This window comes from Garra rufa, chromosome 15 (assembly GCF_049309525.1).
Source record: "Garra rufa chromosome 15, GarRuf1.0, whole genome shotgun sequence".
In the NCBI taxonomy this organism is placed as follows: domain Eukaryota; kingdom Metazoa; phylum Chordata; class Actinopteri; order Cypriniformes; family Cyprinidae; genus Garra; species Garra rufa.
In genome coordinates, this window is record NC_133375.1 from 13617290 (window position 1) to 13633484 (window position 16195).

The 16195-nt window shown below is 37.8% G+C and overlaps 1 protein-coding gene across 2 annotated transcripts in view; it reads left to right on the forward strand.

Annotated features, from left to right (window-relative positions):
• Nucleotides 1-1018: 1018 nt before the first annotated feature.
• The window catches only part of kcnip3a (Kv channel interacting protein 3a, calsenilin), a 78447-nt gene continuing 63270 nt past the window's right edge, over nucleotides 1019-16195 (forward strand). The window contains exon 1 of one of the 2 annotated variants that reach the window (XM_073818849.1): nucleotides 1019-1237. In XM_073818849.1, coding sequence (XP_073674950.1) covers nucleotides 1085-1237 — 153 coding nt within the window. In that variant the 5' untranslated portion in view covers nucleotides 1019-1084. The remainder of the gene's footprint in view (nucleotides 1238-16195) is intronic. The other variant, XM_073818850.1, reaches the window with a different exon arrangement.

The window sequence follows — 16195 nt, forward strand, 5'->3', positions numbered from 1 at the left end:
CAATAAAGCTTTGATTATGCTATATGACTGTGATTGTTACTGGAATGCAGTTTAAAGATTGAATTTAACATAAATTTTATTTATAATTGGCTAATTGTTTCGTCTAATTAGCCTATATATATAGTATTTCATTGATGAGTGAATTATTCACGTAGTTTCATTTGTAAATCATTTTATCGTCACAGTACATCAAATAAAATAGGCCTACAAGACATTTTTATCCATCGTTCTATTAACTTTTTTCCCCATATTATTATTATTATTATTATTATTTATGTATATATTATATATTTATTAGTATTTATGCCTGTGTGTGACGAAGCTGTTTTCATTTACAAATGAAACTACGTGAATGATTCATTCCTCAGTGAAACACTAGTATTTAAATAGGCTAGTCTATTAATTAGATGAAACTAAAAATATATGTTAAATTCAACCTTTAAACTGCATTCCAGTAAAAATCACAGTCATATGTCGAGCATTTACAGTATCATTTACATATAGAACGTTAAGTAAAGAGATCGAAATGAAGGGGGAAAACGAATATAAACGAAAATAAAATTTTAACCAATAATAATAGGCTAATAATAATAATAATACAAAAAGACGATCAGTTAATAGAAGGATGGATAAAAATGTCTTGTGTAGGCTTATTTTATTTGATATAATTTAGGTAATATTTATTAATGATAAACTTCTTCGAAAGCTATCTACATCGGGCACAGACAGCATTCACATAGACAGCATCCCCTGTTGTTATTATAATCATTTAATATTGTATTAATTTCCATAATAACTAATAACCCATAAACCCTCTTTTTAGGTTGTAATGACTCTTTTCTACGGTTATTGGAATGGTTAAAGGTTATATTTGAATTTTTCATACAACATTAAGCTTATTAACTTGACTGACTTCCGGAATAGAGGAGGTAACCAATGGCGTTTGAGATTACAATGAAACCAGCAAGTCCCGCCCCACTTCTGGTGTTTGTCAGCGCCGCGCTGCCCATTGGGTGGCGCTAGCAAACACGTCTTCCCTGCGCTGTCGAGTGGGACGCGCGGCTCGGTTCATTGGGCCGCTCAGATGACATGTCAGCGCGGCGCGAGCACTTTAATACCGCGCTGTTTCGTCCCACTTTTGGGTTGTTTGGCTTCCCATAGCTGCTCCTGTAGTGAGTGGAAGAAAGACATTTCTCCTCAGCGCTTGAGGAGGATTCATCACGAGAACACAATGCAGGTGAGGAATCGATCATATCACCTTTGTTCCTAACGTCTTCTTTTAAAATAGAAGAATAATCGATGTGGCATCAAACTGCAAGTACGATCTAATTAGTTAATACTAATAAATTAGAAAAAAAAAATCTAAATCTGCTTATTGATTCTAATACGATCATTCGCTGTATAAGAGACTGAGTTTATAGTTATGTAATTCACTCGAACTGCTCGCTCGTCCTCAGAGCGCTTAAGGTCGCAATGTCAATCATCTTGTCATGCAGTGTAAGTTGTCGTATATGATGTGTATTATTATGTATAGTATATCATTACCGTTCGGGCAGTGATGATGACTGACTCTCCACCGCACTTAGACCTCTACAGAATAGAGATGCTTTAAAGCCGCTGAGTGCCCCTGCAATTTAGTCTAATTCTCACGGGTGAAAAATCTCGAATGGAATGACATGCTCTTGCAGTGAAGTGGGAAGACACGGGGAGTTAAAGAAATGAAAAGTTGTGCAAAAACATACGACTAGGTTGAGTGAGGTCGCATAAATTTAGAGAGCATTGCGCGGGAGCCTCTGTGGATAAGAGGCTTATTCCCAGATTTTATTTTCTATTTTTTCTTCATTTCAACATGTCCTCTAGGTTCGGGGATGGGGAATCTAAGCGCACCTAATGTTTTGAACGTTCTACAACACTGAAATCCCCTTTGTTTGTATTTTCATGATTGAGGTGATCTGCAGATTTTGCTTTGGACCTCAAGGATTATATAATATGATGAACGGGTGGCTTCATGCTGTTGACTCATGTTTGTGAGTCAGAGGGATTCAAGCTGATGAGTTTTGAACCTTGTGGTGTATGATGGCTTCTGGCTGTGAGAATCCTTCTCACTCGCCGCATGAAAGGGTTGACATTTAAAAGGTTCAATCATTTATGTCAGTTTTGAAATAATTGTGTGGATTAAATCCTGTTGTGCTCTGGGGAGCAGTCCGGTGCCCTTCCCGAGAGCTTTGATCTAACATGTAAAAATGAGATTTGTCACTGTTTTCTGATGATAATTAGTACAATGCTTTTCTGTTGTTTTGAAACAACCGATTTGTTTCCGAACGGCACCGAAATGGCAAAATATTAATGCATTAAGTGTGAGTCATCAGGTAGTCATTTTCTAAATCGTGGCATTATTTGTTTGTGGCTTGTCAGAGATAGTTCAGCCAAAAATGAAATTTATATGAGCATTCATGTAGTTTCAAACCAGTATGACTTTATTTCTTCTTTGCAGTGCCATTTCTAGGCATTTAGGCACCCTAGGTGGTGATGTTCTTCAAAATCCAGACTGCACATTTCTTCTTGGTAGAAATTGCGTTCCGACATTGTCTGACATCTCCCAACATTGATGCACACTCAGCTAATGTCACTTTAGGCGACCTCCTGCCTAGAAACAGCCCTGCTTCATTAGAGGGGAAAAAAAGATGGTTTGAAGAATGTTCACGCAAAAAGGATGAAAACTACCACCCCTGGAACAGAGAAAATGGCTTTATTTTTTAATTAAATTTTGATTGATTTGATATAAATATCTATAAATTTGTTTTCTTTGAATTTAAATAGTTGTCAATACCAGCAGATCATAATCTAAAACAGGGATTCCAGGGACCCAAATGGGGCAACAAAGGAGTGCTATGGCATTTATGGAAAAGGAAAATACCTTATTCTATAAATACATTTTTTTTCAATTTTAAAAAATGCTGTAAATAATAAAATAAAATAATAATAATTAAATGTGTACATATACCTTGCAGAATCTGCTAAATGTTAATTATTTAACCAAAATAAGAGGGATCATACAAAATGCATTTAATTTTTTATTTAGTACTGACCTGAATACGATGTTTCACATAAAAGACGTTTACATATAGTCCACGAGAGAAAATAATAGTTGGATTTATAAAAATAACCTTGTTCAAAAGTTTACATACACTTGATTCTTAATATTGTGTTGTTACCTGAATGATCCACAGCTTTTCTTTCTTTCTTTTTTGTGATACAGTAGTTGTTCATGAGTCCCTTGTTTGTCCTGAACTGTTCTTCTTCAGAAAATCCTTCAGGTCCCAAAAATTATTTGTTTTTTTCAGCATTTTTGTTTTCAATCCTTTCCAACAATCACTGTATGATTTTGAGATCCATCTTTTCACATTGAGGACAACTGAGAGACTCTCAGTTCCAACCTTAGATGTGCAACTATTACAGAAGGTTCAAATGCTCACTGACGCCAGAGGGGAACATAATGCATTAAGAGCTGGGGGTGAAAACTTTTGAACAGAATTTAGTTTTTTGATATTTTGCTTTAATATCTTTTTTCTTAGTAATGCCCATTTAGAAGCTACAGAAGATACTTACATGCTTCTCAGGAGACAAAATAAGTTAAATTTACCCTGATCTTCAAATTCAAAATTTTTCACCCCCTGACTCTTAATGCATACTGTTTCCTTCTGGAGCTTTTGACCCTTCCGTAACAGTTGCATAAGAGTCCCTCAGTTGTCCTCAGTCTGAAAAGATGGATCTCAAAATCATATAGTCATTGTTGGAAAGGGTTCAAATTCACAAAAATGCTGAAAAGCCAAAGAATTTGTGGGACCTGAATGAACAGCGGGCAGTTTAACTGTTAAGGACAGACAGGGGTTCTCAAAACAAAACCAAAACACAGCTATGGATCATTCAGGTAACACATTATTAAGAATGAAGCGTATATATATGTAAACTTTTTAATGGGGTCTCTTATTTTGGTAAAATAATTAAAATTTTTACATTTTGCAGATTCTGTAAGGTGTATGTAAACGTTTGACCTCAACTGTATATAATCTAAATTTGGCTCTTTATACATGAAAATATACACAGTAGCTGCCTTTTAAGCTTTAGGATGAGGGTCCCTCACACCAGGATGATCACATTTGGTTTTCAGTGTCATCCAAATGATTGAAAACCTCTGGTCTATGGACTTAATTTTGGTCATAACTCTTTATGCCTTGACAGCGTAGCTCTCTAATCTAATTTGCGATTGCATATGTTCAGACCTGCTGGTTTGACAGCAATTTGACATAATGACAACTATTGTGACACCCGTTCCATTTTTATGTGAATGCTTCCTTTAGGCTTTTATGAGGGAGAGACTGTTTTTGTCTTTTCTCTGTCATGTTTTCATATCAATATCGATAATCAAAACCTCTTTAATCTGTGTCCATAGATTTCATGGATGGCCATGTTGCCCTCAGTTACTGGCATATGGAAACCAAACACCATTCCACAGCCATTCACACCAAATCAATTGGTATAGATTAGGTTCTTTCATTAAGGGTAATTCAATGTCCCCTCACACACACAACCGCACAGTGGCCTGGTCTCAATAGGGTCCAGGTGAGTGAGAAGCTGAATAATAAATAATTTGGGGTGGTGTGTAATCCATACTACTGCGAAAGTGAAAGGGGAAGGAAATGCCCGAACAGTGGGAACAGAACAACACAGTGCTGCTGTGAACCGGAGCTGGCGCTACCAGCACCAACAGGGCTCATTTATCCTCTAATGAGCATGATTGAAAGTCTTCGGTGTGAGGTCAGTGCTTTTGCCTCTGTTTACAAGCCAGCACATGTGGTCATGAGGTAAAAACAGCGAAGAAGATTGCTTCGGTGCTGTTTGAGAATCATGAAGCGGTACAGCCACGTTGTAGTCCTTTGATTAAACCGAAAGGGAACTTTCTTTTGGCCCGTTTCACCCGTAACTGAATTAGCTGGCTGCAGTGCGCTGTTTGGCCTCGCTTCTCTGAGTTTTAATCAGTCTGTGGTTCTGAATTTTAAGTCGGCATAAGCCTAGAACCTGGAACGGCGATACACGACACCGTGAATTAAACAAGAAACATAAATTGGAAGAATGTAGACGGAATACTAAACGTTGTATCAGCGACTGCAGTATAGGCCGGAGGGCCTCATGAATTAATGCTGATGTGTTCGGTGAATGAGCAAGTGAGATACAGTATCTAATAGTGAAGATGCAACACACCGATAATTGATATTAATGATGATATAATATGCTTATTTCACACCCAGAACATGCATTTGGCAAATAAACACAGTAAATGCTTAATATATTAACAAATTAATATTACAACTACATTATAAAATGCTTCTTTCCTACCCCAGATGGTGGCACAGACATGGCACACGGCCTGGAGATGTATGACTGAAGCTTCATCAGCCATGTGTCTCTAATTATGATAAATATGCTACTGTAGTTAGATCAAACAAAGCAAATGTCTCATATTTTCGAGTTAAGGCAAAATCTCCCTCGTCTGCAGTGTTTTAATGTAGAAGGACCAACCTGCAGGCTGTTAGCAGTAGATGAGAAATGGCGCGTGTTCTCCATTGACTCTAACCTGTCCCTGTAGACCCATTATCAACAGACCTGCGCGTACAGCTGGGCAGAGACAGCAAGGCAAAAGCATTATTGAAACAGGTTTTTTTTAGAGCGCCATTCAATAAACAGAGTCCCTCTGAGAGCCACCGTTTGCCTTGCATCAAACATGCATAGAGTTCAAAGCGATGTACATGTTTTGTATTATGCTTGTATATTTAGACATTCCTCATGCATGTAAATATGTGTGCTCTTGTAACCCCTCACACCCGGGTCCTACCGCACCCGCCCCGAGCAGGTCTCGAACCCGGGTCTCTGGCACGGGAGGCGGACGCACTAACAAGGAGGCTAAACCTCTAACGTCTGTCGCTAGTGCGTCTCTTGAGATCGGGGAGTGAGGTTTACCTGCACAGCATCTACTAGCTGGCCTCCGTTACACTCACCCCCCTAAACCTCACTCCCGTCCGGGTCACGGCACCAATGTAACCCCTCACATCCGGGTCACGGCACCAATGTAACCCCTCACACCCGGGTCCTACCGCACCCGCTCCGAGCGGGTCTCGAACCTGGGTCTCCGGCACGGGAGGCGGACGCAATAACAAGGAGGCTAAAGGCTGCAACCTCTGGCGTCTGTCGCTAGTGCGTCTCTTGAGATCGGGGAGTGAGGTTTACCTGCACAGCATCTACTAGCTGGCCTCCGTTACACTCACCCCCCTAAACCTCACTCCCGTCCGGGTCACGGCACCAATGTAACCCCTCACATCCGGGTCACGGCACCAATGTAACCCCTCACACCCGGGTCCTACCGCACCCGCTCCGAGCGGGTCTCGAACCTGGGTCTCCGGCACGGGAGGCGGACGCAATAACAAGGAGGCTAAAGGCTGCAACCTCTGGCGTCTGTCGCTAGTGCGTCTCTTGAGATCGGGGAGTGAGGTTTACCTGCACAGCATCTACTAGCTGGCCTCCGTTACACTCTCATATTTGTGATCAAATATGTATAATATAGTATGATTATTATTCCCTAATATTTGATCTAACACCTGGAGAGTTGCTGTCCTGCAGAGTTTAGCTTCAACCCCAATTAGACACACTTGAACAAGCTATTTAAGCTCCTACTAGGCATACTAGAGAAACGTCCTGCATAGATGTTAAGGCGAGTTAAAACTAAACTCTTCAGGACACCGGCCCTCCAGGACCGGGTTTAGGCAATACTATCTGATCTCATGATGAAAACGTACCTGTGGGAATTTTGTTCGTGAGACAGAAAATACGTTCCAATAAGTTCATATCACTGCAGTTTCCAACGGAAATGAACAGCACTTGTAAACTTCATACAAAGCTATGATTACAGCTCCATGCGTTTCCCTTTTCTGACATAACAAGCTTGCTTGGAATTGGATTTAGGATGTGGAATCCTTGGGTACGAATCCCATGAAAAACATGACTCACGATGAAAGAGCCGAAAGATGAGAAATTGCTTTTTTACATCATATTCACTTTTGTTCATATTATCTGATAGGTTTAGTTCAGATGGTACGTGATTTTAAAACGTCACGGAGCATTAGAGTTATAGTGCCACTCAATGGACATTTCAAGTCAGAACTGCGGTGACATGCACAAAACCAATGTCACATAAAATGTACCATATGTACATTCATCTGTTCAGGGGAAAAACACCCTTTAAGTGCCACTCAGTGGTCATGTCTGTTGATATGTTGATGCAGTGATATGTATTTTGCATCTCGTGAAAATGTTCCCCCGAGGTATGTTTTTGTCATGAGACAAGGGTCTAAATAATAACATTAAAGCACTAGAAACAAAAGCAACAAATCCAGTGGTTTTTGCATCAAAATAAAAGTTTGAACATCAAAAAAAGAAGAAATTAAGACTGCCATAAATATTAGTATTGTAATGTAAACTAAAATTGTTCTTACATTATTTTTAGTTATTATACTGACATTATTTTTGTTAAACACTTTTTTTTACGGTGAAATATTACAATAGTAGTATTTCTTAAATTTGTTTTAATTTAGTCATTTTTAATTATTATATTTTTATCTGAAAAATCCCAGTTAGATTTTTCCCTAAATCGTGCAGTACTATTTAGGTATCCAAAAACACCTGTAAGTTCTTCATTCGTCTTTGGAACACAATTTAAGATTTTTATGTTTTACAAGACTCAACGCATTCAAGTTCTACATCAGAAGACCTCAGCAGCTCTTCACACACGTGTTGTGATACTCTCGTGAACATTCTTAGTGCATAAAAACTATTCTCATAGCTTTATAACATTACGGTTGAACCACTGATGTCACATGGACTATTTTATGGATGTCCTTACTACTTTTCTGGGCCTTGAATGTCAGGGTCAGAAAGCTCTCGGATTTCATCAAAAATATCTTAATTTGTGTTTCAAAGATGACCGGAGGCCTTACGGGTTTGGAACAACATGAGGGTAAGTAATTATTACAGAATTTTCATTTCTGGGTGAACTATTCCTTTAAGTGAGTGTTATGGCAAATGTAATCTATACGTACAACTACAAAAAATTCAACAACAGCCAATATAATAATCATAATAATAAGTAATCTAAAACCAGCCCTTAAATCCATTTAGTACTGATATATTGTGGCTCTTTAAAGACACTGAAGTGAAAATGCTGGAGGACTTTATGCAAGCACAAATGGATGAATTCGCTTGAAGCCATTTGTGCATACAAACAAGGTACACTGGCCAGAACAATTGCTTTCACTGCCCCCCACTGTTCCCTGCAGCGACACACACTCATTCTCACACACACACACACACACACACACACACACACACACACACACACACACACACACAGTAATAAATAGATGTGCTCCCCTAGCAGACCTGCCACCCTACCCAGACATGCATATGGAGCTGCCGTCCACCCACTCACAGATGCACCAGCTTCATAAAGCACAGAGAAGCATGCGCTCTCACCACAGAGACACGCAGCCACAAATAGCATCACGGCACCTTAACGCACCGAGGCTACACAACGCCCCTCCTGCTGACTATCAAGGGTTACTGTCGACACGCTAGTCCACTATTACAAGAGCAGAGGAACGTCAAGACGGATCCGCTCTGAAAAGGTCATTACTCCCTTTGTGTGGAATCACGGACGAGGCGTTTCTCCGGAGGCAGGGGCACGGCGAGGCATCCGAATGTTTGAATTTCATGAAAGAGGAGAGGAGGCTTTGAAATCAATCCCTTTTCTTGTCCCTTCGTCCCCATCTGTGTGCTTCTAAACCTTCACCTTGGGAACAGCAGAGTCTGTTTTCTCTGTTTTCCGTCCAACTTTTCAATCAGCCTCTCATTTAGGCTGACAAAACAATGCCAGACATCTCACAATCCAATCAATCAGCGATCAGTTAGGATCAGCTCTTCTGAGATTCCAAGTCCATCATCAGGCTTTAGAGGCTTTCTGTGTCGATTAATTTCGTCTAATCCTAAAGGACGGAGATAGAGTGGAATAGACTTGCGCTACGTAGCAGAGAGAATGTTTCGTAAGGGGATTTTACAGGTTGATAAAGCTATTTGGAATCCAAAGTGCAGTCATTGTTGTTTCTGGGAATTCTTTGAAACTAATTCCACCCATAAGTGCTTTTCTCTTGAAGATTTTAATATTAAATTTTTAATCTCAGAAAGGAGATTTTCTTTATGTATGTTATAGGGTTTGGGCGGTCCTGAGCCGGGATGATTGATGGAGCAATGTGCTTGTGGTAGATCAGAGGGATTATATAAGAGACGGGATGTAACAAGGCAACACTCGCTTTCTGCTTTTGATATTTAGAGAAACACAGTGTCGCTCTCATGTGGTAACAGATCCCGGGTACAGAGAGAACAAGTCAGAGAGAGGAACTGGAGAAATGATTTACAGAAAAGGAGACAGGAGGCTGTTTTTAGGAAAAGCAATAGAGAAACTAGTGGAGAGGAGCGAGGAGGGGTAGATGGAGAGATATGGTATCTGACATCAGGCGTGGGAGGACAGGAAGCGAGTATGGGAAGGGAGAGATTGACAGCAAAAGATATTGAGCGGGATGGAGTTGGAGCAGGTATCAGGAGGAATAAAAGAGAGGGAAATAGATCACGGAAGATGGAGAGATTATGCGTTGCTCTCAGCTGTATTTTGCGAGTGTGAGTTCGAAGATGAGCGTAGTGTATCATTTACTGTACAGAAACTGACGGCAGGCATCGAGGAGCAGCAGGTGTGTGAGCTGATTGCGGGATCTTTCTTTCGTCTGTCTCTGTCTCAGGGGAGAATGTGCATAGGGTGGTCGCAGCTAAAAATAAACTCCTACATGTCTCTAGGACTCATTCTGGTGCTCAAGGGCCCATCATCGAAAGCTGCAACAAGTCAGGATGCCAGTCAGAGCGAATGGCAATAGACTGATTTATCAAGCAGGCCAGTGTTTTAGCCAATTTGAGGAAACACTTGGCTGATGCTAATGCCAGCTCATGCTGAATTAATACCAATCCTAAATTGAAAAACAAAAATTAAAAAATGTAACTAAGGCTGCAAATAGATTCACTGATTCAATATCAATAATTTCCAATTTGTAGTTTAAATTCATAATTTTGGGGTTTCAATAATATTTGAATTCTTAATGAAAATCTATTCAATAATGCTTATATTAAGTCGAACAGCATTAAGGCTTTTGCTTTTTACGCCAATATTATTATATTATTATTATATTTTGCTGCCAATAGGTGGCAGCATGTGGCAATCTTAATGAGTCAGTCAGTAAAGTGATTAATTCAAGAAATTCAAGTAAAAATGCTAAATCATTCAGAAATGAAACAAATGTTTTATGAGAGAGTCATTGAATCATTCACTCATGTGATTTGTTGAAAATGCTGAATCATTCAGAATTGAAATAAGTGTTTGTAGTAATGATTTTTAGTGAATCTTTCTGCCAGTTACATTGTTACGCCAATAGGTGGCAACATGTGACAGTCTTAATGAATGAGTCAGTAAAGTGATTCATTCAAAAGATTTGTTCAAAAATGCTGAATCATTCAGGAACTAAAAAGTCAGTAAAGTGATTCAGGAACAAAACAAATGGTTTATGAGTAAGTCATTGAATCATTCACTCAAGCAATTTGTTCAAAAACGATTTGTTCAACATCTGACAGTTTTAATAAATAAGTAAAATGATTCATTCAAGAGATTTGTACAAAAAGACTGAATCATTCAGGAATGAAGCAAATGTTTTATGAGTGAGTCATTGAATCATTCACTCAATCGATTTTAAAAAGAAAATGCTGAATCATTCAGAAATGTTGGAGTGTTAGTAGTAGTCAGATTTTTTAGTAAATCTTTCTGCAAATTACATTATTACACCAATAGGTGGCAACATGTGACAGTCTTAATGAGTGATTCATTCAAGAGATTCATTCAAGAAACACTGAATCATTCAGGAACAAAACAAATGCATTATGAATAAGTAATCGAATCATTCATTCAAGCAATTTGTTCAAAAATGCTGAATCATTCAGAAATTAAACAAGTGTTTGTAGTAGTGAAGATTTTTTATTTAATCTTTCTGCAAGTTAAATTGTTAAGCCAATAAGTGGCAACATCTGACAGTCTTAAGTGAGTCAGTGAAGTGATTAATTCAAGAGATTCATTCACAATCGCTGAATCATTCAGAAACAAAACAAATGTTGTATGAGCGAGTCACTGAATCATTCACTCAAGCGATCTGTTCAAAAACTATTATGTCTAAAATGTAAGCCATGTCAACTTAAGAGAAAATTGTTGCCATGTCTATGTATTATAAGCATCTTGTTGTTAGGGTATGGCTCATAAAATTATCCAGTTTATGAAGCTTATAAAGTCAGCAGTTGCGGGTCAGATTTATGTAGGTATATTATAGGTTTGTTCTTGAGCGTTGTTTCTTTTAGCAAGATCTGGCAACACAAATAAATGAAGGCTTGTACCTCTTTTTTATTTTCTTGCACCACACATACAAAAGAGAGACACATCTCTGATACACATACAAAGTCATCATAAACAACTAATTGTTCAGTCTGAATCCGTACGCACTGCACAGAATTTTGTAAACGTGGTTTTCACCTGAATTTTTCGGGAGTTAATTCAGTAATAGAATGCGGTTGTCACTTCTGTAAATTACTGAACTGTGTGTGTACAGAACAAGAGTAAGCACTGAAAGAACAATTGATTTACCAATAACAAACCGGTCTATATGTAATTTTATCACTTGATCACTTGCCTCCTTAACAATGGTAAGCAAGCTCTAATATAACAGTTGGAGTAATCGTTTGTTGTTGTTTAGTTGCCTGCGTGTGTTTATGTGGAGAGTGGTGAATATCTCATGCGTGATCTAAAGAAGCACTTACTGTATATCACAGAGCCCTTGACTTGTACTGAATAATTGATTCATCTAGCAACATCCCTTCCTCACTTTCTCTCTCCCTCACTCTTTCTCAGTGTTTAAGGTGGAAGTCATAACAGCTCTTTGAAGACCGAAGCCTTTAGGCTTGTCTTGAGTCAAAGGGGCTGTGGTGCGTTAAGGCGGAACATAAAAGCTGACCGCATCTTATGAGACACAGCACACTGACTGGTAAAGCTTGGCAGAGTAGAGCTATCTCTTTATCATCCCCTCCCCACTCTGCAATTCTTCTGTCCGTCTTCAGTTTTTTGCATAACAAATACAAACAAACTGTTGTGTGGTTACATTAGTGCTGGCATTTCCTCTCAAGGACATGGTTAAGGAGACCAGATGATCATGACCTTTAATTCCACATGCTCAAGCATCAAGTTCGCCACGCATGATTACATTTGATGCTACATCTTACAGTAATGTCATCTGAAGGCCAACAGTGAACACCCACTTATTCATCCAGCCATCAACATGTACTGTGTTTAATACAGTATAGCTAGTGAAAGGGTCTGTTCCCCTTTTATATTTTATCCCAGTGTGAACATTGGCTAGACAGATGTGTTTGACCATTAAGGTCAAGTCTTTTGCAGTGTCTTGAACATGACATAGCCTCCTAAAAATACAGTGGTCCAGTTAAAATAAGTACACATTTAAAAACATGTTTCTTATTTTTGGATCATCAAGAGCTTTCTAATTTCACCAAGCTGATTGCTCATTAAAAAAAAAAAAAACACAGATCATGTTTTCAGGCCATTTGAAGTTTAATTTTAATGTGGTTATATATAAGTGTGTGAGTTGTTCACTTACTTTTTTATTAGTATTTCCATTAACGACATTATATTGTTCATTCAGACTGATTTGCGAACACGGAACACACACACACATAAAATGATCCAATTTATAAAGTTAATAAAGGCAGCAGGTCCCGGTTGCACCTGTATTTTAGATATAAAGCATTTGGATTTATTTTGGTTTATTATAAATAAATAGATGTTTTACGAGTGAGTTACTGAATCATTCACTCAAGTGATTTGTTCAAAAAGGCTGAATCATTCAGAAATGAAACAAGTGTTTGTAGTAGTAGAGTTTTTTTTTTAATAAATCTTTCTGCAAGTTATATTGTTATGCCAATAGGTGGCAACATTTGACAGTCCTAATGAGTCTGTAAATTGATTCATTCAAGAGATTTGTTCAAAATCGCTGAATCATTCAGGAACTGAACAAATGTTTTATGAGTGAGTCATTAAATCATTTCCTCACACACTTAATTCAGTAAAGTGATTTATTCAAGACAATTGTTCAAAAATGCTAAATCATTCAGGAACAAAAGAGATGTCATTCAGAATGTTGTAGTGTTTGTAGTAGTTGTAAATGTAGTAGTAAATCTTTCTGAAAATTACATTATTACGCTAATAGGTGGCAACATTTGACAGTCTTAATAAGTGATTCATTCAAGAGATTTAAGACACACTGAATCATTTAGGAACTAAACAAATATTTTATGAGTCACTGAATCATTCACTCAAGCGATTTGTTAAAAAATGCTGAATCATTCAGAAATCAAACGAAAATGTTTGTAGTAGTGGATTTTTTAGTTAATCATTCTGCAAGTTACATTGTTATGTCAATAGGTGGCAACATCTGACAGTCTTAAAGAGTCAGTAAAGTGATTCATTCAAGAGATTCATTAAAAAACGCTGAATAATTTAGGAACTAAATTAATTTTAAATCAATTTTTTAAATAAATTTTATGAGTCATTGAATCATTCACTCAAGGGATTTTTTCAAAATTGCTGAATCATTCAGAATTGAAACAAGTGTTTGTAATAGTGGAGATATTTTAATGAATCTTTCAGCAAGTTACATTTTTATGCCAATAGGTGACAATCTTAATGAGTAAGTCAGTAAAGTGATTCATTCAAGAGATTCCTTCAAAATCACAGAATCATTCAGGAATTAAACAATATTTTATAAGTGAGTCATTAAATCATTCACTCAAGCGATTTGTCCAAAAACGTTGAATCATTCAGAAATGATACAAGTGTTTTATGAGAAAATAATTGAATCATTCGCTCAAGTGATTCATTCAAAAACATTAAAATCATTTAGATCACTTCACTGATTGATTGGATACATGCTGTGAAAGTTCTGAACTATTTCCAGTAACAAGTAATATTATGTCTAAAATGTATGCCTAATACAAAGGTCCATCTTGAAAGGTTTAGATAAATGATGCTCATAATTCAATTTCTCTTAGTAGACATTAATTTTTGCTTCTGTAACACTACTGTGTCCTTCTATACAAAGAACACAGATTATAAAAGTGATGTTATAATTGATTATATCATCAGAGGAAAGAAAAAGGAAACCTCTCACATGCTGTTAGCCTTAGCTGTCGTTCTGCTCATGGAAGCAGACTCAAGGGCAGAGAGCGTTATGCATGTTTGATGGTGTTTTAATGGAGCACACGGTCTTATCCAGAGAGTCCTCCTTCTTAGCACATGTGTGGCTCCACTCTCATTAATTATGTAGATTTACCCAGCGTTTAATCTATATGTGATCAATATTAAGCACTGGTTAGAACAGGAGGTTAAAGACCACTGTCTTGGGTTTTTGTTCAGAATAGCATACTACCTTACTGCTTTTACTATTTTTGCAGTGTGCACAGTATGCTAATGCTTTGTATGCTTACAATACCCTAAAGACCTGCCAAAATGTCCTGTAAACAACAGTATTTGACAAATGTCATGCGCTTGACTTCACCTTCCATTTTCAGTATAACTGAAACAGAATTATCAACCATGCATAATGCATTCATAATGCATTCACAAACTATTTAAAAAAAAATAATGGGCTGTCCTTTATATACAGCACAGTATTCAGTATCCAATGCTAAACTTGTAGTGAAATGCGTCTTTCACTAAAAAAATCCTCAGGTATTCCCAAGGAATCATACCCTTGACCTTGGTGTTGCTAGAGCCATGCTTTACTGTTTTGAGCTACAGGAACACTGTTTATAAATGTGCCTGTGTATTTGTGTGTGGGTTTGTGAGAGGATTGAGGGTGTTCAGTTCATGTTTTTTAATGGTGACTGTGTACCTGATCTAACACAGGGATCTTCCCCTTCCTCTGAATAAAAGAGTCTCCCTCAGGCTTTAATTATACAGTCCTGCCTCTGTCTGCTTCTCTGGCATTAAATGCTAAACAAGGACATGTTTTGTGTATCTGTAAATATATAAAATGAAGGAGTGACTGGAATGTGTGTAGTTTTTGAGTAAAGGTATAAAGGTTGAATACATTTTTATGTGTTCTGAAGATAATGAGATGAGGTGTGCAACTCACAGCCATGATGGTAGGTTGTTGTGGGTGGTTCCCAGCACAGTGCTATTCGTGTTTTGTTTATGAACAAATCAGAGCTCTTGAATGAATCTTTTAAGAGAATTTTCTTGTGCACTCCGAAGTTTCGTTCTAAATCAAATAATTTCCAAACCTGCTCCAAAGTTCCGATCTAAACCAAATGTTTTGTGAACCCGCTCCAAAGTTCCGATCTAAACCAAATGTTTTGTGAACCTGCTCCAAAGTTCCGATCTAAACCAAATGTTTTGTGAACCTGCTCCAAAGTTCCGATCTAAACCAAATGTTTTGTGAACCCGCTCCAAAGTTCCGATCTAAACCAAATGTTTTGTGAACCTGCTCCAAAGTTCCGATCTAAACCAAATGTTTTGTGAACCTGCTCCAAAGTTCCGATCTAAACCAAATGTTTTGTGAACCCACTCCAAAGTTCCGATCTAAATTAAATGATTTGTGAACCCGCTCCAAAGTTCCGATCTAAACCAAATGTTTTGTGAACCCGCTCCAAAGTTCCGATCTAAACCAAATGTTTTGTGAACCCACTCCAAAGTTCCGATCTAAAATCGAATGATTCACACCGCTCCTAAGTCCTGATCTAATTCACATAATTCACGATACACAATATGAAGGCCCGATCTGAATCAAATGATCTGCGATACGCAATCCAATTGGAGCAAACAGTAAATTGTGTTGCGACATAATGATTTTTAAATGATTTTGGAATTCATTACAAGCGAAGTCAAAATTTGAAAATTAATTTGAGCTGGTTTTTGTTAGTGAATTACTTGAAATTA